This window comes from Lepus europaeus, chromosome 10, assembly GCF_033115175.1.
Source record: "Lepus europaeus isolate LE1 chromosome 10, mLepTim1.pri, whole genome shotgun sequence".
In the NCBI taxonomy this organism is placed as follows: domain Eukaryota; kingdom Metazoa; phylum Chordata; class Mammalia; order Lagomorpha; family Leporidae; genus Lepus; species Lepus europaeus.
Window position 1 is genome coordinate 87,262,140 of NC_084836.1, and position 25,920 is coordinate 87,288,059.

The window sequence follows — 25,920 nt, forward strand, 5'->3', positions numbered from 1 at the left end:
GGAATCTCCTCTGTGCAAAAGGCCTCACCTCCTAATACCATCCCAATAGCTTAGGGGTTAGGATTTCAAAATACGAATTTTGGAGGGAACATAAACATTCAGGTCATAACAATTACACATGTTTGAAAATTTCTCTAATAAACATTTATAAAAAGAGGTCTTTTCTTACTATTTAATTTGGTTGTTATATATTAATTCCAAATATAGCAAATTCTTCTTTATTTGTACTTTGTGTCTATAAACTTTAAATAATCATAGCCTAATTTGTCTATTTTCAGTTTTATATTTGGGTATCACAAAAGGGAAATGGAAATAAAAGATAAGTTTATTTTGGTGTAAGATTTTTTTGAAATCCAAATACAGTTTCTTTCTTTCTTTTTTTTTTTTTTAATATGGAACGCTTCACGAATTTGCGTGTCATCCTTGCGCAGGGGCCATGCTAATCTTCTCTAAATACAGTTTCTTCATAATACACATTTTCCATGATCTGTTTGAAGGCTCCTCACTTATAATAGATGAAGTGATAGACAAAACAGATAGCAGTTGTTTTTTTTTAAATTTATTTGAGAGGTAGAGTTACATATAGTGAGAGAAAGAGGGAGGGAGCGAGGGAGGGAGAGAGGTCTTCCATCCGCTGGTTCACTCCCCAAGTGGCCACAATGGCTGGAACTGAGCCTGTCCAAAGCTAGGAGCCAGGAGCTTCTTCCAGGTCTCCCACGCGGGTGCAGGGGCCCAAGTGCTTGGACCATCTTCTACTGATTTCCCAGGCCACAGCAGAGAGCTGGATTGGAAGTAGAGCAGCTGGAACTAGAAACAGCGCCCATATGGGATGCCGGCGCTGCAGGCGGAGGATTAACCTACTGCGCCTTAGCGCCGGCACTAGATACCAGTTTGAAGTCCTAAAAACTAGCTATTATTTTGTCCTATATTTCTCTCATTCAAAATAGTACATTGTGATTTTTGCAGTTTCTGAGCATCTTCGAGAGTTTCTGAATCACTAAGTTAAACATTTTTAGAGTGATTTTAGAGACATGGTTCCTTGAAAGTGGATGATTCTCATCTTTAAGCTTGTTAGTTCCCATCACCATACGAGTCTTTGTTCAGATAGCCCCTTTCACTGTGTTTTGCTCTGTAGATATTTGGAATCATACTTGCAGCTCAGCTTGTTGAGTGCTAAAATCACCCCCACCTTAGTGCTGGTCTCAGTAGCTTGTTGTTGCTTTTTGTTTCCTAATGTTTTAGACCTACTTAAATGTAAATTAAACTGATTATAACAGTTATACTTTAGGGAGGTTTAACATTCTAAGTTTTAAATTGTTTAATATTTTGCCAATGTTTATGTAAAGTTTAGTACTCTTCAGGAATTGTTCTTGAAATTTATTGATGAAAAACCAAAGATCTTACCTTTATGAAGCTTACAGTTTATAAGGTAGAAACAGAAATAAGTCAGCAGATATAATATTCAATATTATATTCATAAATTATCAAGTATATAGTATGTTAGAAGGTAGAAAAAACAGTGTAAGAAGAGCAGGTTGAGGGAGATGGGGAGCAGTGGGTAGGGGAATATAGTGTGTTTGGGTGTATTTTTAGACAAACTTCACTAAAGAGGAATATTTGAGCACATGAGGGAATTTGCCTTTTGGGAGATAAAAGAGCCAGAGAAGAAACAAGGTAGAGACTGAGGTAGGAGCCTCCTTGGCATGTTGTGTTTTGACCAGAGACTGGAGTAGGGTATCCAAAGGAAGAAGAAAAACAACTGATGAGGTGGGGAGACTCAGATCACTCAGTGTTGCGGTGGATTTGTTCTGAGAAGAGGAGTGTGGTGGGGGGCAAGAGGCGCGGAGTCACCACACAGACCCCAGGAGTTGGGTGAAAGCAGGTCAGAGGCGAGCAGCCTGCAGACTCGTTTATTTCAGTTGCTATAGCAGCTTATATAGCCAAGGCAGCCAATCTGGTCAAGGGGCAGTCTATGCCCTAACAAATCACAGCTTGTTGCCAGTCAGGTTCCGTTGTCATGTGGTTTCTGAAGCCATCCAATCACAGCCTGTTGTCAGGCTCCGTTGTCATGTGGTTTCTGAAGCCATCCAATCACAGCCTGTTGTCAGTCAGGCTCCGTTGCCAGTGGCCATCTTGGCATGGCCTTCTCATTCCACCACAACTCAGGAACTTCTAGATGTTTATAATGACTTCAGTTTTTATGCTAGTCCTCCTCACATGCGACTTGGCAGAGTTTGGCAAAGAAGAATGTCATTATCTGACTTCTGCTTTGGTGGGACGGGTGCAGGGCAAGGCAAACATAGAAGTAATGAGGCTGTGACAACAATCTGGGTATCAGATGGTGGTGCCTGAGACCAAGGTGATGAGAAGTGGGCACATTCTGGATATATTATAGAAGTAGAGTCGGTGGGATTTTCTAGTGGATAGAAGGGAACTTCTAAAAGCTTTCTCTCTGGAATTTTAGAAGAATTCTTAAGATAAATTTGAATTGGTACTGCTCCAAATGTTCTGGAAGTTCTGGAAAGCGATTTTCTTAAAATAGTAGTATCATTTTTAGCAAAAACTTGTGCTAAAATTATTTTGAAAGCAGTTACTTTTTGTGTGAAGAAGAGCTATTATTACACAATAATTTTTTTTTTTTTTTTGACAGGCAGAGTTAGACAATGAGAGAGAGACAGAGAGAAAGGTCTTCCTTCTATTGGTTCACCCTCCAAATGGCTGCCATGGCTGGTGCGTGGTGCTGATCCAAAGCCAGGAGCTAGGTGCTTCCTCCTGGTCTCCCATGCGGGACAGAATCCGACGCCCCAACTGGGACTAGAATCCAGAGTGCTGGCGCCACAGGCGGAGGATTAGCCTAGTGAGCCGCGGTGCCAGCCCTACACAATAATTTTTGTTAGTAAGGAAAGGTCAGGTATTTGGTATGTTTAACTGTAAAATGACATCCAAATGTCCACTTTCCTATAAATATTTTAAAATGCTTAATATATGAGAAAAACTTCAGAGTACACAAGAGTAAATTGATTTCCTTTAGAATCAAACCTATGAATGGTGGAGAAGTGAAAAATAAAGCTATTTTTCAGAATGCTGCAGATACTAGAATTAAATCCAAAATAAGTAATGAGAGTGCTGACAATGTTAGAGTCAATTATAAACTTCTGTGTTGATAATTTAGTGTACTGTTTTAGCATGTCTTAAATCTTCACATGAAAATAAATTATTTCTTTTATCAAATTCTTTTTCTAGAAAAAGGAAGAACTCAAAATGCCATCAGGACAACTCAAATATGCATCTAAGTTTTTATTTCTGTAATTTTAACATTTGAACTTTATCTACTGGCTTTTCCTTGCCAGTGATCTTCATTTGGAACAAGAGTAGGAAAAACTTATTTATTTTCAGAATCTCTTAAAATTTTTAAAAAGAGGTTTGAAGAACTAAAGCTGTTTATTACTAGCCCTCATTTTTTTCAATAGTCTCCCCATTTCCAACTTAATGTATATTGGCAAGTAGTTACTTGTGATTAACCATTCAGTTTCTTGTTGGGACCAGAATAAGCGTCTCAGGGTGTACTTAGATTTAATTTTGCCATTCTGTCACTAGCCTTCCTGTTAATGATTAAATCTTAAGGCTTCTGTATGTTTAACTGTGAGTTTTTACTGTTGGAATGATTAGAAGAAGAGAAACAAAAGACAGAGTGGGAAACTTCACTAGTAGGCGTAAGTTCAAGGACTCTGATCATATTTAGACAAGGTCATAAAAGACAGAGTGAGGATAGTAACCGATGATCCTAAGAGTGGCATTTACCAGGTTTGAACAATTATATAGCATTAAGTGGGGAAGAGGACCATCAGTACACACAGGTTGGGAGTAGAGCCATTGGTGGTAGAGTAGAGGTTATGATTACAAAGGAATGAGGCCCAAGTGCACTAGACAGGGCCTAGAACAAAGGACAGAGTCATTATTAGAGGAGTTAAGAAAGGTGCTGTCTAAGCTACAAGTAATTTATCTGATTGAGAGGCAAATAGAACCTGATAGAAGGGGCTTGATAATAATCTGGTGGGCTTTAGGCCTTGTAAGTTAAGAGGCCCAGACCTATCTATCTCTATCTATCTCTTCACATGGGGTATATCCTAAGGGAGGTGTGAACCTCCTAGGGGAAGGCACTCTGTTGACTTTCATTACTTGGCTGGCCTGGGAGGAGAGCTGGCCAGGTAAAGGCAGGGGGCATCTCTAACAAGAAATTTACAGTTCTGCCTGCAATGTTGCTGACCCTACTTGGCCATCCCCTCAGCTGCAGTGGTCACTTTGGAAGTTGGGCTGAGTGAAGGGCTTTTCAGCTTAGAGCCAATAAGATCTGTGGCTCTGACCTGGGCATCCTTCGACTCCAGGGCAGGTCCATTTCCAGTGATCCAACTCTTGGCAGAGCTGCCAGGGCTCTTCACAAGCTGACTTCTGCTGAAGCCCAGGCTTACCACATTGAAAGCCACTACAGTGGACTGGCCTGTTGGGTCTCCTTGAGGGAAGATCACTGTACACATCAGCCATTAATAGGTCTGCCACCCATTGCTTCTGATGCCTAGCTTTCTTTTCCTCCTGGTTTGTGTTAAAGCAGACCAGAGGATGCAAGTCAAGGGAGTGCCCGTGTCCCATCTCTAATCTTCGGTGGCCTGAACTAAAAGTCTATAGTCACAGGCATGTTCTGTAGTAGTTTTTCTAAGGTAGACAATGCCCATGAGGAAAATTATATTCTCACTTTAAAACTTTCTTTCCCTTTGGTCTGAAAGGGAGGTTTTTTCTACTTACTGTATACTTCGCTGATGGCGAAGTGAATCTAGCTTTGAGATTATTATTTAAGTTCTTATTTTGGCTATGCTTTTACAGAAAAATGTTAGCCATCTCTTTTATAAGGTCTAAAGATTAAATTGTGCATCCTACAGATTCCTTCATAATAGAATTAGTTTCCTACCTTGAAGAGAATAGAGAAATGAAAGAACAAGTTGGGCTTAGAATAGAGAAAGGAGGGAGCAAGTCCTAGATCGCTTGCTGACAATAGCAATATCACATGAATACTTAGCAAACCGTTTCAACCATTAGATAACAACTTAAGAAAACATTTACCAGAAGGTCCAATGCCTTCTATAAATTTTAAGAATCATGTATTTGAAAACACCTCTTAAATATCTAACATGGTGTAGTTTGTTTAGCCAGTAAACTTAAGCACAAACATATAAAATGTTTTTAGTTTCTTTCTACCAACACGTTTAAAACATATGATACACAGATTCAGGTCACTCAAATTAAAATGTATCTTTGATTGATTTTAGCAGCTTAAATTTATGGACAATCTTATCTATAAGCCATTTAAAATAAAACTCTTAATAAAATTTCCCCATGTGGACATACAATATGTACACACATATAATATAGCATAATAGACCAATATAGCAATTTTAATAATAGCTTTTAAAATCTTTAACTCTTTTTGTAGATTGCCAATGGATTTGAATTGCTTTTTCTTTTTAGTAACCTCAGTTAACCATACTTTCTCTCAGTTGGTACTGTTAATACATTATTGGCTTCATCTGTTTACAGAGCCATCCCAAAGTACTGAATACAATAAAAGTGGCTGGAAAAAGTCCATAGGAACCTATAGGAGGACAGCTAAACACAGAACCAACAACGCTTTAGTTTTATGGGCAGCACATCATATATAACTGTGGATGACAAAAGACTTTAAGTCGCTATGTTCAAAATTATAAACTCATCAACCAACAAGAGGCACTTGCTTACTTCACAGTATTTTTGAAAGCACCTGTAGGATTTTACAAGTATTTAACCCTTTAGGCCTCTGGGGCTTTCTCATTAAGATAACTATCATGTCTAGTAACACAAGATCATTAGAATTTTTAATTCTCAAACATTTTTGTTAATAGCATTTTCCATTATAGAAACTTAAAGTCTGGTACCACATCACATCTTGACAGTCCTTCTAATATAATCCAAATAGACTGATTAGTTGGTGTCTCTATAAGATGAGAGACATAGGTCCTTCGATTTTTTCAGTTGGGCCCAAACTGGAAAAACCAAAGTCCAGGATTTACTGGAAATTTTAGAGACCAGATTGTTTGAAACTTTGATTTTTTGAATGCCTGTCAAGAATGCCAAGAAGGCTCAAAACCCAAAATATCTAGTTGAAATAAGATTTCTTAAAATCATGACATAACATAGACCAAATTTGATCATTGTTACAAGGTGATTATTCAAATTTTTGAAAATAAGCACATATTTAAATAACCCATAGCTCTTAATAAAAATTCAGCTGTTTTTGAACAATTAGAATTTAACAGACATCAAGAGAACATAATAGATTACTTTAACACATTGCTTTAACAGAGCATCAGAGTTTAATTCTATGTCAAAGAGAAATTGAGCTTCCTGTGATCTTTTGCTGTGAGGTTTCCTTCCTTTACCTTCTTTCATATTGGTGACCATGTTTCTGTGTTTCTGTGTGTAACACATCTTTCAGCATCTTTTGCAGGGCAGGATGAGTGGCAACAAATTCTTTCAGTTTCTGTTTGCTATGAAAAGTCTTAATTTCACCTTCATTCACAAATGAGAGCTTTGCAGGATATAGTATTCTGGGCTGGCAGTTTTTCTCTCTTAGTACCTGGGCTATGTCTCGCCATTCCCTTCTAGCTTGTAGGGTTTCTGATGAGAAGTCTGCTGTGAGTCTAATTGGAGATCCTCTGAGAGTAATCTGACGTTTCTCTCTTGCACATTTTAGGATCTTTTCTTTATGTTTCACTGTGGTGAGTTTGTTTACAACATGTCGTGGTGAAGATCTCTTTTGGTCATGTTTATTAGGGGTTCTATAAGCTTCCTGTACTAAGATGCCTCTGTCCTTCTCCAAACCTGGGAAATTTTCTGCTAGTATCTCACTGAAAATGCCTTCTAATCCTTTCTCCCTCTCCATGCCTTCAGGAACTCCTAGAACCCGAATGTTGGGTTTTTTAAGAGTATCCTGTAGATTCCCGACAATATTTTTTAGATTTCTAATTTCTTCTTCTTTTCTTTGGTTTGCCTGTTTCCTTTCCTGTTCTCTGTCTTCTAAGTCTGATATTCTCTCTTCTGCTTCGCTCATTCTGTTTTTAAGGCTCTCCAATGTGTTTGTCATTTGATCTATTGAATTCTTCATTTCATTATGATTTCTCGTCACTATCAGAGTTTCTTGTTCCACTAGTTGTTTCATTTCATTTTGATTCCTCCTTAATATTTCACTTTCACGAGAGAGATTTTCTATCTTGTCCATGAAGGATTTCTGTAGTTCAAGAATTTGTTTTTGAGAACTTCTTAATGTTCTTATCAATTTTTTGAGATCCTCTTCTTGCATTTCTTCGATCTCATCATCTTCATAATCTTGAATTGGGGTGTCTTTTTCATTTGGGGGCGTCATAGTGTCTTCCTTGTTCTTGTTAGCTTGGTTTTTGCGTTTGTTGTTTGGCATGTTGGAGATATTTGGTTTCTTCACTGTGGTGTTTTTTCTTGTTACACTATGGCTCTATATTAAGTGGACTGTCTGCTTTCAGTGGAGCCTTAGAGGCTTGAGATGAGTGTGGACTGAGAGCTGTGTTTGGTTCCTCAGGGTTGAGGGTGTGTCAAAGATGACACTCCAGGTTAGGTGTGGTAAATCTCTTTCTTTTTTTGATTTAAAAGGGAAGTAATTCCACACAGCTGAATGTAATTGGAGGTAGTTAGCAGGCAAATGATATACCCACAGGAGCCAGAGATCGGAAGCTCTTTCCCAAGGACCACACAGGGAATCTGTGCTGCCCTCAGTGTGGGCTCCAATTCTCCTGCAGTCTCCCACTGGGTTGCCAAGTTAGATGCTAATCTCCTGTTATTTCACCCCGCCCCCCAGAGTCAGGTTTTTCTGCTAGGCTGAGGGCTGGTGCAGACCTGAGGTTGCCTTGCTTATGACGTATGTCCAAAATGGTGCCTGCTCTGTCTTGCTCGCCTTTGAGAGGTGAGCGGAGAGAGAGAAACTTGTGTCTGTATCGGTCACTTTTTTAATTTTTTTCCTATCTCTCTTCTAGTTAGCCTGGTGAACTTTTCCCCACGGAGTTTCAAGCCTTGTTCCCTCTAGCCTCCTCTTTCCGCTTGCCTGCTGGTGTCTTGGGCTATTGAGGTTCGGCTCACCTCGCGTTCCAGCACTGGTGTGTTGAATCTGCCGCTGGTGTCCCGAACTTGGGCTCCCACGCTCTCCACGCAGGTCCACTGTGAATCACTAGTTCCGGAAGAGTTTCCTCTGCTGTTTCATCCCCTACTCTTCCTTGACTCTGCAGTATCTCCACTTATATTAAACTTTCTCTCCCCCCGGACTAATCGTGTGCTCCCTGCCTATTCCGCCATCTTGCCGCTCCGTCTCTCTAGTTGGCTGAAATCTTTTAAGAAGTGTCTGTGGAAGAAGATGAAGTGATTTATTATGGTATCTGCTTGTTATGACTATTTGCTTACTCAAATTACTTAGAGAGTGGGGTAGTTAATTATCTTGCATGCCATCTGAAATCTTTGAAAATAACTCTTTTATAGTTAGCTATTGTTCACTATTTTACATTTAAACTTGCAGTTTAGGGCTTTTGAGACATACCATAGTACTTTTCTTACCACAGTAAAGATAATTCTAAGGGTTAAATGTACATTTTTCTTGCATCAAGTCTTAGAAATGCAATCATATCATTATGTTTGGATATTTCTAGATAATGCCTACATATTTTGGGTGGATCAATGTATTCTACTAGGGAAAAATACCAAATCTGAAGATATTTATTTAATCTTAGATTTTTTTTTTTGAAGATTTGTTTGAAAGGCAGAGTTATAGAGAGAAGGAGAGGGAGAGAGAGCGAGAGAGAACTTCTGTCATCTGGTTCACTCCCCAGATGACTGCAACTGCTGCGACTGGGCCAGGCTGAAACCTGGAGCCTGGAACTCCATTCTAGTCTTCCACATGGCTGGTACGGGCTCAAGTACTTTGGACAGCTTCCACTACTTCCCCAGGGGCATCAGCAGGGAGCTGGATCAGAAGTCAGAGAGCTAGGACTTAAACCAGTGCTCTATGAGATGCCAGCATCACAGGCTGTAACTTAACCTGCTCTGCCACTATGCCAACCTTAATCTTAGACACTTAACCTGATTAAATAGATCTTGTTACATTAACTGAGAACCATGTTGATCCAAGATAAATCTTAGTATTTTCCACGTGGGAAGTCAACATTTTTAGTTTTTTGTTATGTTGCATTTTTACTTGTTATTATGAATAATACTATAATATTTCTAATTTTGAAGTTTCTGATTTGAGGAAAAGTTAATAGAATCTTTGACCGTATAGTCGTGTATTTTTTTTGAAATAAATCTAGAATTATGTCTGTGCAGAATTTTTTAAAGTTTATTTACAATATTTATTGAATATGTGGAAGGTGACACGGTAAATTTTTAAAAGAATGATTTTTCTGTTAGCTTTTTAGTTGGAGAAGGAGCCTACAGATGGGCAGTAGATCATGGAATACCCTCTTGCCCTCCTAACATCATGACTACAAGTGAGTAAAAACTTTTAAAAAATTAAGTCATATGAACATATATGCCTGAAATTTTTGTTACATTGTTTCTGTTATGACCCTGCAGTTAATATTTAAGGAAGGAAACTTATATGTTGAAATGTTCCTTGATGTCTCTCTGTTGCTTTATCATGCTTTTATAGAAGTATTGCTTTAAGATCCTTTTTAGGTTACATAAAACAATTATTACTAATAAAACTATAGTTTTAAAAACTACAAAACCCTCCAGAGAGAGAAGGCTAACATGGTTAATATTTTTTAAATTTTTTAAATACATTTAAAAAATTTATTTGAGATGCAGAGACAGAGGACTTTCATCTGCTGGTTTACTCTCATAACACCAGGGCTGGGCCAGATGGAAGCCAGGAGCCTGGAACTCGATTTGGGTCTCCCACATGCGTGCCAAATATGTAATTTCTTGTCATCACCCACTGCCTCTCAGAATGAGCGTTAGCTGGAAGCTGAACTCAGAAATGGAGCTGGGACTTTAAACTAGGCACTCGAATATCTGAGATAGGGGTCTTAGCTGCTACTCCAAAAGTCCCCTTCCACAGGTTAACATTTATAACAGTTCTTGAGCAGAGGAAGGGCTTTTTAGGTTCAAATACAAGTGGAATAAAAAGCGAAACTGTGACACATAATTGAAAAACAGTTAAAACTGAAAAACATTTGTCACAAATATTACAAAGTGATATACATCCTTAATCTATGAAGAAGTTTACCAGATTAAAAACCACACAAATAGAATAATAGCCAAATAGAAAAATAGTCAAAAGTCTTATATAGATATCATAACATAACCAATAGGGAAATTGGAATTAAAAGAGTACATGTTAATGTTCCCTTCTTATATGTGAAAGAGTTAAATAACATTACTGCCAGTACGTGTGCATTGTAGGTACAAATGTAAATTGGCAACAATTTTTGGAGAACAGCTAAGTAGGATAGATCAAAAGCCTGAAAGCTTACTTTGCTTCAGTGGACCTGTCATTGGAGATATAGACAAATATGTATATATGTGTTTGTGTATATATCCACTTTTAAAAGAAATCATGGCTACATATTTGTAGAAAGTAAATATTAAAAACATTTCTCCTTTTTAAATTTATTGTCATCAAAGTGATCTATGAATATAATTTAAATAACCAAGTGAAACATGAAGAATCTGTAAGAAAATCAAGTTTTATAAAAAACAATATGATTATATTTTGCAGCAAGAGTATAATAAGGCTCAGCTCTTAATAATATTACAATTGACACTGCACAGCATGAGTTTGAATTGTGTGGGTCCACTTATATGTGAATATTTTTTTGTGGAGACTTGTGACAGTTTGAAAAAATTCACAAATGTATCCCATAACCTACAAATATTTAAAAAATTAAGAAAAAGGTAGTATGTTATTAATGCATAAAATATTTATAGATGATAGTCTGTTTGCGACATTAAAATATACAAATCTACTAAGTTAACAACAGGATGTGCAAACACAGGATGCCTTTCATAGTGGAGCGAAATGTAAACAAAAGTGAAGATGCAGTATTAAATTGTAACTACATATAATTGTAGTCTATTCTGTATTACCATAATGATTGTGTCACCACCTCCTGTAGCTGTTGTAGGAAGTTTAAAGTTTTATGCAGATTTTGGCTATACAGAGGGTCAATGCCTCTGTGGTTCAGAGGGTACCTGTATATTCAAAATATTCATTTGCTGAAAGTTGTAACATAGGAAAACTGGAGGGAAGAGAAATGTGTGACATTGAAGCAGGAGTGTGACAGCTTTAAACTCTCATAGTTCCCACAAGCAGTTCTGTCTTACAGTCTTTGTAGTGGAACTTATTTTAGAATTTTTATGTCAGTCAAACAAAACAGGTTATCTGTCAGTCCCATTTTTTTTTTTCCCTTGGAGACATGCCGCCTGGCACCTTCTAGTCTAGAGACTTGCTGGGTCTGCTGTGTAGGTGTCAATGCTGGACTCTACCTTTCTTTGGCTTGGGATTCCCTTTGCTTTGTTCCGGTACTGGATTCTCATGTTTCCTGAATCTAATGTGTTTATCTTTCTTGATTTACTCCCTAGTGGATGCATATGATACTGGAAATAGTTTTCCTATAGGTTTTTGAAGAAATTGTTCTCTTATCATCTAGAACCCGGCACCCATATGGGATGCTGGTGCTGCAGGCAGAGGATTAACCATTATTGAGGAATGAAACAGCAAACAGAAGATCTTTATCTGTCACTCTGCCTGTCAAATACTCCCACTAGGGAGTAAATCAAGAAAGATAGACACATTAGATTCAGGAAACATGAGAATCCAGTACAGGAACAAAGCAAAGGGAATAATTGTATAATAATATAATTATTATATTATTATGTAAGACTCCGTTCTTGAGGTATAAGGTGTATTTTTGTCTCTTTGGAAGGATGCTGTTAATTTTCACGTTTTGATTATGTTGGGGTGATTTTTTTTCATTCTTTTTGTTGGGCACTCATTTTGGACTTTTACTCTGGAAATTCATATGCTTCAATTTTTGGGAAATTAAATTCTGACAAGTAATTTCTTCCTTGTTCTCCAGTTCCCTGGATCTTTTTCAAAAATCTCTTTTGTCCTACTTCCTTAGAAATTTCCTCAGTTTTATCTCCCATACTTTCTAGTTCTGATGCATTTATTGTTTAAGTTTTCATATTTTTAATATCTAGACCTCCATCTCTGACTAGTAGTTTTAAAAATGTCCTATTCTTGCTTCAGCAGTACAGTATTTTCCCTTACCTTCCTTGGGATGTTGTGGTCTGCAGTTTGTTCTTACTTGCTGTTTTTGCTTCCTCTCTGTTTCTGACTCTAATATGTGTTGCAAAAATTTTCCAGCTATCTTGAGGCCTTCTGCTATTTTATTTTTTTGAAAGATCTTTAAAATTTATTTGTTTGAGAGGTAAAGTTACAGACAGAGAGAGAGAGAGACAGGGAGAAAAGTCTTCCATCTGCTGGTTCACTTCCCAAATGACCACAACAGCTGGAGCTGGACCTATCCGAAGCCAGGAGCCTGGAGCTTCTTCAGGGTCTCCCACAGGGGTGCAGGGGCCCAAGCACTTGGGCCATCCTCTGCTGCTTTCCTAGGCCATAACAGAGAGCTGGATCAGAAGAGGAGCAGCTGGGACTAGAACCAGCGCCCATATGGGATTCTGGCATTGCAGGTGGAGACTGAGCCACAACACTGGCCTCCTGCTGTTTTCACACTTCATTTGTGGGGCAATTATAAGCCATATAAGCTTTGTGAGTGAGGGCAGATCTTGTTGACCTCAAAGTGGGTTATATGACCAGGTGTTTTTGTTGGGGGGATCTTCTAGGTGTTGTTCTGGCAGAATCTTCTGTGTTTTTTTGTTTTGGATCTATCAGAAATCTCTCAGCAGCAGGACAATAGCCAGTATATTGGTTACAGACCAAGGGAAGGGGCTGGAGGGCTGACCTCTCCCTTTTCAGACGTTTATATAAACCTCCTTTTTAAGTGAAACCTGCTGCATGCCCCGAAACCAGCTCTTCCTGATTTCCATTAATTTGGGGCCTATCTGATTCAAAATCTCAGAAGAGTAAACTTTGTATTTCCATAAGCATGAGAAGTGGATTTGGGTATCTAGGTAGATATTCCTTATTGACATTTTGTGCTAGTTCCTCCTTCTTCCCTCTATCTCTATTTCCCTCTGTCATTCTGCCTTTCAAGTAAATATAAATAAACTTTAAAAACATATCGCTGTATAACTTAACTTTCAAATGCATTTATTTATGCAGAGAACATATCTTGCTACTCAGTTATGTAAATTCTAAGAAACCTGTGCTATATTTTCTTGCTACAAACAAAATACTGTTGTACAGTCAAAAATATTTTTGTCATTCTGCAAAATCTAGTAATAGCCATTTTGTAATTTTTTTTTTTTTTTTTTTTGGACAGGCAGAGTGGATAGTGAGAGAGAAACAGAGAGAAAGGTCTTCCTTTTTGCTGTTGGTTCACCCTCCAATGGCTGCCGCGGCCGGCGCATCGCGCTGATCCGAAGGCAGGAGCAAGGTACCTATCCTGGTCTCCCATGGGATGCAGGGCCCAAACACTTGGGCCATCCTCCACTGCATTCCCGGGCCACAGCAGAGAGCTGGCCTGGAAGTGGGGCAACTGGGACAGAATCGGGCGCCCCGACCGGGACTAGAACCTGGTGTGCCGGCGCCGCAAGGCGGAGGATTAGCCTGTTGAGCCATGGCGCCGGCCCAGGAACTGTTGATTTTTTAAAAATTGTTTTTCTTTATTTGAGAGGGAGGGAGTGGAAAGAGAGATTCAAAGAGAGAAGTAGAGAGACAGCTCCCAGCTGCTGAGGCAGTTTAATGTGATGTGCTTACGTGTGGTTTTCTTTCTGTATAGTCAGCACTTTTAATTAATAAACCAATGCCTCTGGCCTCCAAAGTGTTTGATAAGAAATTTGCTTGTATTTTTATTGGGGTCCCCAGTGTGTGATGATCTACTATAAAGACCCTCTTTGTCTTTGGTCTTTATTTATTTTAAAGATTTATTTATTTGATAGGCAGAGTTACAGATAGAAAGGGAGAGACAGAGGTTTTCCATCTGCTGGTTCACTCCCTAAATGACTCTAGTGATTAGGGTTGGGTCAGACTGAAGCTTCTTCCTAGTCTTGCATGTTGGTGCAGGGGCCCAAGCACTTGGGCCATCCTCCACTGCTTTCCCAGGCACTCTAGCAGGTAGTTGGATCAGGAGTGGAGCAGCTGAAACTCAAACCAACACTGTGGGTGACAGCTTAACTGTAAGCCGCAATGCTAGCCCCTGTCTTTACTTTCTGACAGTTTGATTATAATGTGTATTGGTATCTCTGAGTTTTCCTACTTTCAGTTCATTGTGCTCTTGGATATTGATATTTATGTTTTTCGTTAAATGTAACAAGTTTTCAGCCATTCTTTCTTCAAATTAGACCTCTCTTTGTTTCTTCTTCTGGGACTTCACAAGGTGTATATTTTCAAACCAGTGCAAGGGCCTTGAACAGACCAAAAATTCTCAGAATACCCCCCCCCCCGCCCTGCCTTCCAATCCTTTCATCCTCATCTTCCTCCTATGCTCTGCTGTGATTTAGAATAATCTTGCCTCATGTTGGATACAGGGTTGGATGGACTGACTGAGTTTTGAATCAGCCTTTCCATGAGGGTATTAGCTTAGTCTCTGTTAATTAGCCCATTCCTAGCTTAGTCTCTGTTATGTCTCAATCTTTAATGGGTCCTGGACTTGTCCTTTACCTCTCCTTGATGCCAGTTAACCAAACTTGTATATACTAATGTTGGCAAATACAGTGAAATGACAGCTTTAGTCCTCAGTTTATTCCTTGAATTTAGCTTGGTAGTTCTTGTAATGTTTTTAAGGTAGTATTTTTCATATTTTATCAATTTAATTTTAATTTGGTAATTGGAGATTTACTTCAGTTACTTAGTCTGCTGTTATCAGAAAACTTCAGTAACCTCTTTAGTGTTATGTCCCAGTTTGTCATTTTTCTTATTCATCAAATTTGATAAGCTATATCTAATGACTATTAAAATCTGTATGTAAGGTTTTATAATTTTGAGTATTGTATATATTTATGTTTTTAAAATAAAAATTTATTTATGTGAAAGGCAGAGTTAGAGAGAGGAGGAGATATAAAGAGAAATGTTCCATTTGCTGGTTCATTTCCTAAATGGCTGCATTGGCAGGGGTTGGGCCAAGCTAGAGCCAGGAGCTTCATCCAGGTTTTCTACATGGGTGCAGGGGCCAAAGGACTTGAACCATCATCCACTGCTTTCTCAGGCACATTAGCAGGCAGCTGGATCGGAAGTGGAGTGTCAGGGACACAAAACGGTGCCCATTTGGGATATTGGAACTGCAGGCTGTGGTTTTAACCCTTGTACCACAACAACAGCCCAATATTTCTGTTTTTGAAGAAGCTCAGTTTGCTTCTTCAAGTCTACCCTAGACATTTTGTCATCTTTTGCTTTTCAGTCATATTTTTTGTTTCTGCCTATCATTTATTACAGCTTAAACAAATATTATATTCTGGGACTGGCACTGTGGCATAGTGGGTTAAAGCCCCACCTGTGTCGCCGGGCATCCCATATGGGTGCTGGGTTCGAGTCACGGCTGCTCCACTTTTGATCCAGCTCTCTGGTATGACCTGGGAAAGCAGTAAAAGATGGTCCAAGTCCTTGGACCCTGCACCCGCATGGGAGACCCAGAAGAGGCTCTTGGCTCCTGGCTTTGGATCAGCTCACCTCTGGCCATTACGGTTATTTGGGGATTGAACCAGTGGATGGAAGAACTCTCTCTCCTTCCCTCCCTCCCACCTTTCCTCCCTCCCTCCCACCTTTCCTCCCTCCCTCCCTCCCCCACCCCCCCGTAACTCTTTCAAGTAAATTAAAAATAAAAAAACCACAAATATTGTGTTCTATATCTGATTATTCTGGTAGTTTTGAATATCAGATTATATACTTCTGATACTTGGCTGACTGACTTAAATTTTTTTGTCATTCATTTTTCATGTGTTTTGTGAATTTTTCTTTTTAGACTAAGGGCATGTAGTAATCAGTCACAGCCTGAGACTCCTTTGAGGTCTGAGTAGGTTAGGATGTATGCATTTTTCCAGGGTTTGCATTTGTGTTCGGAGAGCTTGTTGAAGCAATATTACACAAAGATCATGTTTGGTTTTGTGTTTTTGTTTAGTTTTCTCGAGGCTATACAGTAACATGAATTTTCCAATACTCTCTTTAGTCGTGGATTTCTTGGGTAAACTTTTAGATCCAAATTTGAGACTTGCAAGTTTTCTGTTTCTTTGTGTATGGTGGCTTTTTTTTTGTTTTGTTTAATTAATTTATTTATTTGAAAGGTAGAGTTAGAGAGAGAGGAGAGACAAAGAGATCTTCAATCTGCTGGTTCATTCCCAAAATGACTGCAGTGGCCAGGGCTGGGCCATTCTGAAGCCAGGATCCAGGAGCTTCTTCCACGTCTCCCACTTGGATGCTGGGGCCCAAAGGACTTGGGCCATTTTCTGCTACTTTAACAGGTGCATTAGCAGGAAGTTGGATTGGAAGTGGAGCAGCTGGGACACAAACCAGCACCCATGTAGGATACTGGCACTGCAGGCTATGGCTTATTACAGCAGCTATATCATAGCGCTGGCCTAGTGGCATTTTCTTGTCATCCTGTTCCCTGGGGATATCAATCATTGGAATTTCCTTGTGTGTGTGTTTGTGTGTGTGGTGGAAAACCTCCAATATATTTTCTCATGCCACATTGTCCCTAAGTTTGTCCCCTTTGTGTGGAGACCTTCAAAAACCACAAGTGGTGGTAGCGTGCTTAGTAGGTGGGTAATGTCTACTTTCAGTGCTTGCTTGTATCTCTGAGTTTGAATGTTTTTCAGTTGTTTAATCTTAGATTGTTTTTCTTTTTACATTTTATTTATTTATTTGAGAGGTAGAGATACAGACAGTGAAAGGGAGAGATAAAGAGAAAGGTCTTCCATCCGCTGGTTCACTCCCCAAATGGCTGCAACTGCTGCAGCTGCGCCGATCGGAAGCCAGGAGCCAGGAGCTTCTTCCAGGTCCCCCATGTGGGTGCAGAGGTCCAAGGACTTGGGCCATCTTCTGCTGCTTTCCCAGGCCGCAGCAGAGAGCTGGATTGGAAGAGGAGCAGCCAAGACTAGAACCAGCGTCCGTATGGGATGCCAGTACTGCAGGCCGGGACTGTAACCTGCTGCATCACAGCACCAGTCCCAAATTGTTTCTTATTCTCATACTACCTCATGATATATTGAAATGACCTCTTTAAAAATAATATTTATGGGCCAGTGCCTTGGCTCACTTGGTTAATCCTCTGCCTGCGGCACCAGCATCCCATATGGATGCCGGGTTCTAGTCCCAGTTGCTCCTCTTCCAGTCCAGCTCTGCTGTGGCCCGGGAAGGCAGTGGAGGATGGCCCAAGTGCTTGGGCCCCTGCACCCGCATGGGAGACCAGAGGAGGCACCTGGCTCCTGGCTTCGGATTGGCTTAACTCCAGCCATAGTGGCCATTTGTGGGGTGAACAAACGAAAGGAAAACCTTTCTCTCTGTCTTTCTTTCTCACTGTGTAACTCTGTCAAGTAATAATAATAAAAAATAATAATATTTATTTGAGTGGCAGACACATACACGTGTGTGTGTGTGCATATATGTATGTAGTGATAGAGCATGTGAGTGCCCCCATCTGTTGGTTCATTCCTCAAATGTTCCCAGTGGCTGTGGCTGGGCCATCACCAAAGTTGGGAGCTAGAAACTCAATCCAGTTCTGCCATGTTGGTGGCAGGAACCCAGTTACTTGAGCTATTATTGCTGCCTCCCAGGGTCCACATTACCAGGAACCTGCACTTAGGAGCCAAAGTTGGAAGTTGAACCCAGGTGTTTTAATATGAGTTGTGGGTGTCTTAACCAACATCTTAACCACTAGGCCCAGTCCCCACCTCTGAAAAGACTTTTTAAACTCTTAATTCAACATCCTTAAGGATTTTGTTTTGGGAAGGCTCTTCAGGATATCTCATTAGTCCTTTTGCCCTAATATTTCTTAAATGTTATTTTTAATGTTTCTTTTATAGGATTCAGTTTAGCTGCATTTAAAAGAAACAAGAGGAAACTAGAGCTGGCAGAAAGGGTGGAAACAGATTTCATTCAGCTAAAGAAAAGAAGACAATCAAGTGAAAAGGTCAGGAGGTATTTCAAATATTAACAATTACTGTATGATAATGATATCTCTAATCTGAATTTAGATATATAACCACTAGAATATTACTGTCCAGTAGAAATATGGTATGTGTTACTTAGAGCTTTTTTTTTAAAATTTATTTGACAGAGCTAGACAGTGAGAGAGAGAGACAGAGAAAGGTCTTCCTTCCATTGGTTCACCCTCCAAATGGCTGCTGTGCCAATCTGAAGCCAGGAGCCAGGTGCTTCTTCCTGGTCTTCCGTGCTGGTGCAGGGGCCCAAGCACGTGGGCCATCCTCCACTGCCCTCCCGGGCCACAGCAGAGTGCTGGACTGGAGGAGGAGCAACCGGGACTAGAACCCGGCACCCCTATGGGATGCTGGTGCCTCAGGCAGAGGATTAACCAAGTGAGCCACAGCGCCGGCCCCTACATAGAGCTTTTAAAGATTTATTTATTTATTTGAAAGGCAGAGTTACAGAGAGAGGGAGAGACATAGAGAGTGATCTTCCATCTGCTGATTTACTCCCCATATAGCCCCAACAGCCAGGGCTGGGTCAAGCCTAAGCCAGGAGCTTCTTTCAAGTCTCCCACATGAGTGTAGGGGGCCCAAGCACCGGGGCCATCCTGCACTGCTTTCACAGGCCATTAGCAGGGAGCTGGATCAGAAGTGGAGCAACTAGGACTACAACCAGTGCCCATGTGGGATACCAGCATTGCAGGCAATGGCTTAACCCACTGTGCCACAATACTGGCCCCATATAGCTCTTATTTTTAAAAAAGTAATCATACAAACGTTACCGTAGTCCAGTTATGCTGGATAAGGATATTTTGATTCAGGACAGACCACATGTATAATTGTGGTTCCATAAGAGTATATTATTTAATGACATTGTAACTATTTTAGTTCCTATAAGTTCACTCTATGATGTTAGCACATTGATGAAATTACCTAATGTATTTCTTGGAGTGTAAACCCACTATTAAGGGATGTGTAGCTGTATTGATAGAAATAAGAATTAAAACAAGAAAGAATTTCCTTATTTTGATGATCTTGTTGCCACAGTAAACTAGTGTTTTTTTCTCAATCTTTGATCACTTATATTTACATTTGGTTAATTTAAAATAAGAATGATTGTGGCATAGATGGTTAAGCAGTCACCTGCTATGCCAACATCCCTTATGGGTACCAGTTCATGTCCCAGCTGCTCTAGTTCCTGTCCAGTTCCCTGTAATGCACCTTGGAAAGCAGCAAAAGATGGCTTAAGTACTTGGACCTCTGCCATCCATGTAAAATAAAATAAACTAAGAAGAGTTAATCTATGGAATGCTTTTGGCTGCAAAATAATAGAATACCTGACTGTGGATTAAGAAATACACATTTGTCCCTCTGCTCTTTGGCTCTTCCTCACATGAGAAGTCTGGAGGTGGTTGGTTGTTGGCATTAGTTTAATTTTCCAGTGATGTGAGGACCAACCTATCTGGGATTATCTTGCATCTTTCTCTCATGCCTTTGAAGCATGGGTATGATATGACAAATCCAATTTTAGACGTTACGTCTGCATTTGTGAAGGATAGGATGAAATTAGTGCCAGATGTATTTGTCCTTTCATTGTCTTGGATGCAAAAGTTTCTTGGAATTTCCCTTCCCAAATTTCTCTTTAGTAATTTTTAGGGGGTATTGGGGCAATGGGCTAGTTTGGTCACATGACTATTCTTGGCTGCAAGGGATCCTGGAAAGTAGAGTAGATTATCATAATGACTATTCTCATAGCTCATAACTTGAGGCTCGACACATTGTTTCCCCAAACAAAAAGGTGTATTTATTATTTTTATTAAAGGAGGGTGGACAAATGGTTATTAGGTAGGGAATTTATAGTGTGTCGTGTAAATGGAGATGAGTTTTTTGTCATCTTTCTTTCTATGTCCTTTCTTACTATAAATTATTAGAGTCTTCATGTTATTTGAATAAAAACAGATTTTTGTCTCTACATGCAGAATATGTAGATTTTAAAGTATAATGTTAAAAATGAGGATATAAATTCTGTTTTATCCTTTTTTTTTTGAAAAGATTACTATTCAATTCTAATATTGTAACATAAAAATAGTAGTTGTTAACTTCCTTTTTCTCCACTGAGCAGACCCAGTTCTTCTGGATTTTCTTTCTCTCTCTTTTTAAAGATTATTTATTTATTTGAAAGACAGAGTTACAGACAGGCAGAGGCAGAGGCAGAGAGAGGGGTCTGGTTCATTTCCCAAATGGCCACAATGGCCAGAGGTGGGCCAATCTTTCTCAGGCACATTAGCAGAGAGCTGGATCGGAAGTGGAGTGGCCATGACTTGAACCGACACCCATATGGAATGCTGGCACTGCAGGTCGTGCTTTACCTGCTATGCCACAGCGCTGCCCCTTTCCTCTTATGGTATATACATAACCCATACTTTACATAGTAGTACCGGACCATAAAAATGACCATGAAGTCTAAAACCCTGCAAAGTAGTCTTTTTTAAAAAAGTTTATTTATGGGGGCTGGTGCTGTGAGGCAGTGGGTTAAAGTCCCATCCTGCAGCACCGACATCCCATATGGGTGCTGGTTTGAGATGCGGCTGCTCCTCTTTCAGTCCAACTCTCTGCTGTGGCCTGGGAAAGCAATAGAAGATGGCCTAGGGAAAAAAAAAAAAGATGGCCTAACTGCTTGGCCCCTGCACCCACATGGAGACCTGGAGGAAACTTCTGGGTCCTGGTTTCGGTTCAGCTCAGCTCTGGTCATTGCGGTCATTGGGAGTGAATCAGCGGATGGAAGACCTCTCTCTTTCTCTGGCTCTACTTCTCTCTGTAACTCTTTCAAATAAATAAAAATAAATTTTTCTAAAAAAGTTTATTTATATATATTTGAAAGGCAGAGTGACAGATACAGATCTTCTGTTTGCTGTTTCATTCCTCAAATGCCCACAGCATCTGCATCTGCGTCCGAGCCAAACCCAGGCCAGGAACCAGGGAGCTCCATCTGGGTCTCCCACTTGGGTGGCAGGAACGCAAGTGTTTGAGCCATCATGTGCTGCCTTTCAGGGTGTGCCTTAGGAGAAAGCTAGTTTGCAAGTGGAGGCAGGACTTGCACCCAGGCACATCAGTATGGGATGTGAGCATCCTAAGCAGAGGCTTAACCTGATGTTCTACAATGCCTGCTTCCAGAGTGGTCTTTATGGCAAAAAAATTATGTTTGTTCCATGACCTTTAAAGATTTTGGTCAAGAGTTTTAAAAATTCTTGCTGTTGATTATAAATATTTAGGGAAATGAAAATAAAAAGTAAATAAAATGGATTTTTTGTCAGTCATTTAAAGCATTAGAAGCATTAAGAAACTTTCATTCTTTGTAAAAAAAACTTATCAAGAGTTGTTAGTTCTTTTTGCCTTCTTGATATATAATTTATGATGTACAGTTGAGCCTACTTTCGACATTGTGCTGAATTTTCATGCTTCTTTGAAATTCTGGATCAGCTTTCAACATTTTATCAGTTATGCTTCTGATGATATAAAAATAGCTCCTGCAGTAACTTTAGTTGCCATTTTTTGCTAGCATCACTTACTCTAGGATATCTTTTTCTTTCTTGTCAAAACTACCTTCCTTGTTTGCTTGTCCTTGCTGTATTCCTCTGGCTGTATACTTCAAGCCTTGAATGGTGGTGATGTCCAACATTTCCCACTGCCACTTAATGTCTTCTGTAATTCTGTGTGTCTTTCATTTCAGTTTCATTTACCCTTTTTTTTTGTTTCTTTGTTTTACTCTCTTTGAAACCAGTTCCCTCTTTTGATAATCAATTTTTGTAAAATATGTAGATTTATCACTGTGAAACAAAGAGGCCACACAACCACATGCTTTGCTGTTTGTGCACGGTGACATATCACTGATAGACTTTGAAAGATGTGTCTGTTCACATATCATGAAGTGTGTCTAATGTTTGTAGTGGTTTGTGAACTAAGAAGCTAGTAATGGAGTTTATACTTCATGTGATTACTCACTGAATATATCATGATACCTGAAATTTGAACCATGTTGTTCGGGAACCGAATTTTTTTTTTTTTTAACTAAACTGTGGTAACTGAAGTGTATATGAATAGGCAGTGAGACTGTGTTTATGACATTTCCTTCAATCTGAGTTTTGCTGACCACATATTCATGACGCAGCTTAGCATGCTTCTCTGTCTTCTGTAATTTCTGCAAATTGGCTTCTACATTTCTGAAAAAAAATGCCATGGCCTCTTGTTACTAGAGTACTTAACAAAAGCTTCTTATGGTATATGTGATGAAGTGATTACCTCTTTTAAATACAGTTTTGCTATTAAAGGAAAAGGGGGAAGTTGTGTTGGTGCTATTCATTATCATATTTGAAAGGTAAACCTTTCTTTTGGAATGAAGTGGCTAACTCCTTGGAGTTAACTTGCTATACTTGGCTTATGCCATGGATTGACTGAGTAGCTACATGATTGAAAGTTGCTTATTAAAAGAGGAGACTCTACAGTGAGAAGACAGATTCAATACACATCATAACCTAGGTTTCATAAATATCACTTTCAAGCGATAATCCTGGATATGATCAGAGAGGACTCTTAATCTTTGGAATATTGAATGAAGTTGGGGGCATTGTTTGATCTCAATATTTTTGATGTTCCAAGCCTCTTTCTCTTCACTTTCACAAGCATATTGTCTAAATAGTTTCCATCTCCTTTCCTTTAATAACAGATTTTGGAGTTGAATGTACATATTAGGTGATTTTTTTTTTTTTTTGCCTCCTCTCATCACTTTTGTGATGTAATTTTTTTCAATTAATTTCATTGGTTTTTAGGTAAAGCAGGATTTATTTAGGACAGTAAAATGAAAGTTAATCAGACCTTTCCATTGTGTGGTTATCTTTGATTGTTCAATATCTAATGGACAAGTTGAAAAAATTTTGTAATGCTTTTGGTGTTCTTACACTATGTTGTGGATTCAAAACCACTCTAAAGAGATGCTACAACTTTTAATTTTGTGCTCCTAAGCCACCACACAGAGACATCAAATTGGCCACATGTTTCAGAAAGGAAATGTTGGGCCTTGCTTTGTGCGCTTCATATAAATATGTTCTATTCTTTTGAAGTATATTGTGGGTAACATTTTTCCCTTTTATCCACCATCTTGAAATTATTATGTAAACGCTTAACTGTATCATACTAAATCACTGTGTTCTTTGGGTGAGAGGTAGGTTAAGATCAAAGAAAATAAATGCACAAAAACAACATGTTTTCCTCAGATTGTTCCATTTGTACTTGTGTACATATCTGTGCATTATGTGTTCAGAGAAAGGAGTAATTAGTCTTTTCTAGAAATTCACTTTGCTTCATCTAGAATTTTGTGTGTTTCTAAAGAAGATGATTAGTACATGGATACCCAAATAAACAGAAGCAGGAAACTTCTTATACTTACCTATATAAAGATACTTTACATATTTATGTTTTTTCCACAAAGCTGAAAATTCATCCTATGAAGTGTATCTATCTTCTGTTTGAAATTATTTCATTGAATTTTATACTATATTTGTATCACCTAAGACTATCTTCATTACTGAATGAACTATAGATTTCATATGTAAATTGATAAGTAGGTCAGAAAAATAATTAAAGGTTTTGCTGGATTGCTACTACTTCATGAATTTGTGTAGGTAATGGAGCCTGAAAATCAGCATTTCTTTCCATTATAACTTGATGGGGATTCTTTAAATGTCTGTAGTTGCAGAACTTTGTCAATTCAGGTCTGGAGCTTTCAATACTTGAAGGCTGGGCAATGTATATTTTTTTCTGCTTCAGGACTATCTTCTAAGTTCTCATGTAAAGATTCAATAGCTATTAGGTTGGATTTTTTTTCCCCAAGTGTTTTTTAAATTTATACCAAGCTATACCTTAAATCTGTATGGATCTTAAAGTTATGAGCAGGATAAAAATTGAAGCAAAAAAGTCCAGGTTAACAAATCTTAACTACTGTTTTTATTTTCTAATGCAAGTAGCCTGTGGGTTTTCAGGATACATGATACAAATTGACAGTAAGTATTTTCAGCAGTAGTAATTCTCCCTCATTTTTTTAGTATTTAGCAGGTTGTCATAGCTTCCTTTTGGTTTTTATATTTCACAAAAATCACCTGGGGGGACAAAAGAGTATTCTTTCATTATCATTGGAATAGTTCTAGCTGATCTTGTACATATGTAATATAGAGATTATATTGTAGCTTTCCTAACAGGAAGTACCTCCAGTGAATGTAATCTCAATGATGCTACACATAGAAACCTTCTTATCTGGAAGTCGCATCAAGCTGTGGTATTAGTTAAGAATATCAGAGTCTTAAGGCAGGACTTTAAAATATGTCTTCATATGATCCCAAATGATATTACTCTGCACTAATGACCTGAGTTGACCCATCATAGAAATGATGATGCTGGCGCATGTGCAGTTTTAGAAGCAGAATAGTCCAGTGCATGAAAAGACAAAGTGCGTGCACATGCATGCATACACATGCAGATCAATTGCAAAGATATTTTTGGATCAGAAAACATCAACCAGTGCTTAATTAGGTTGAAGGAAAACTATTTAAGTTTGTAAAGGCTTGATTGGGCTATTTCTTCTCTGGTCAGGCTTCAAGATTTTGAATAGTTTAATGCTTCTGAAGGGGTGGGAGGAGAGAGGGTAGAGTGTGAAATGAGCTCTAGTCATCTAAGAGTTGTATCTGAGTCTGCCATTTTCTAGCTCAGATACTTGGGACAAGATGGAAACCTCTCTAGGCGTCAGTCTGCTCATCAGTAATGTCAGCTTGTGAACCAGATGATTACACCATGGCCATCTGAAGTCGGTAATCCTCTCATGCATTTTTGTTGGCAACATGGAGATGGTCCAAAATCTCTTGATTCTGTCATTAAGGGATTCTTTCATCGAGTGGGTCCTAAACTTGGTTGGCCATTAGATTCATTAGGGTGTTTTAAAGCTACTGATTGATTCATAGGCTCTATTGTAAATACACTGAATCAAAATCTGGGTAATCTGTTGGGTCAGCATTTGAGACATTGCTTTGTTCTTCCTGATATGTGACAGAGGGCTTAGAAATCATTGTTTAAACAAACATGGAACATTCTAGAAGAACTGGGAATTGCATGATTGAATAACATTGCATGCAGTCTTAGCTCTCCTCCAACTGGATAAAACTCTTGTTTGAAAGCTGTAGCTCTTTTTCTCTGCTCCAGGACTTGTCTCCAGATAATTTTCACTGTTCATAGCTGACAGCTCCCTCAAGTCAGGGTCCCTGCTCTTTGTGTTCCTTTGTTGAGCAGAACACATTAGCCACTGTTTAATGAAATTTTGTTTAATTGGATGAATCTAAGCTTATATATCCCCTACTTTTTTTTTAAAGACTTTATTTATTTATTTGAGAGGTAGAGTTATAGACAGTGAGAGGGAGAGACAGAGAAAGGTCTTCCTTCCTTGGTTCACTCCCCAAATGGAAGCAACGGCCAGATCTGTGCCGATCCAAAGCCAGGAGCCAGGTGCCT

At 39.0% G+C, this 25,920-nt stretch overlaps 1 protein-coding gene and 1 non-coding gene across 8 annotated transcripts in view; one reads left to right on the forward strand and one right to left on the reverse strand.

Annotated features, from left to right (window-relative positions):
- The window catches only part of TASP1 (taspase 1), a 274,377-nt gene that overhangs the window by 74,687 nt on the left and 173,770 nt on the right, over nucleotides 1-25,920 (forward strand). For 5 of the 7 annotated variants that reach the window (XM_062203858.1, XM_062203863.1, XM_062203859.1 and 2 more), the window contains 3 exons: nucleotides 9,511-9,590; nucleotides 13,551-13,664; nucleotides 18,247-18,353. In XM_062203858.1, the coding sequence (XP_062059842.1) occupies nucleotides 9,511-9,590; nucleotides 13,551-13,664; nucleotides 18,247-18,353 (301 nt within the window). The remainder of the gene's footprint in view (nucleotides 1-9,510; nucleotides 9,591-13,550; nucleotides 13,665-18,246; nucleotides 18,354-25,920) is intronic. The other 2 variants (XM_062203860.1, XM_062203861.1) reach the window with 1 other exon arrangement.
- On the reverse strand, nucleotides 387-497 carry LOC133769234 (U6 spliceosomal RNA). Its single transcript, XR_009867132.1, has one exon. It is a non-coding gene; the product is annotated as a U6 spliceosomal RNA (small nuclear RNA).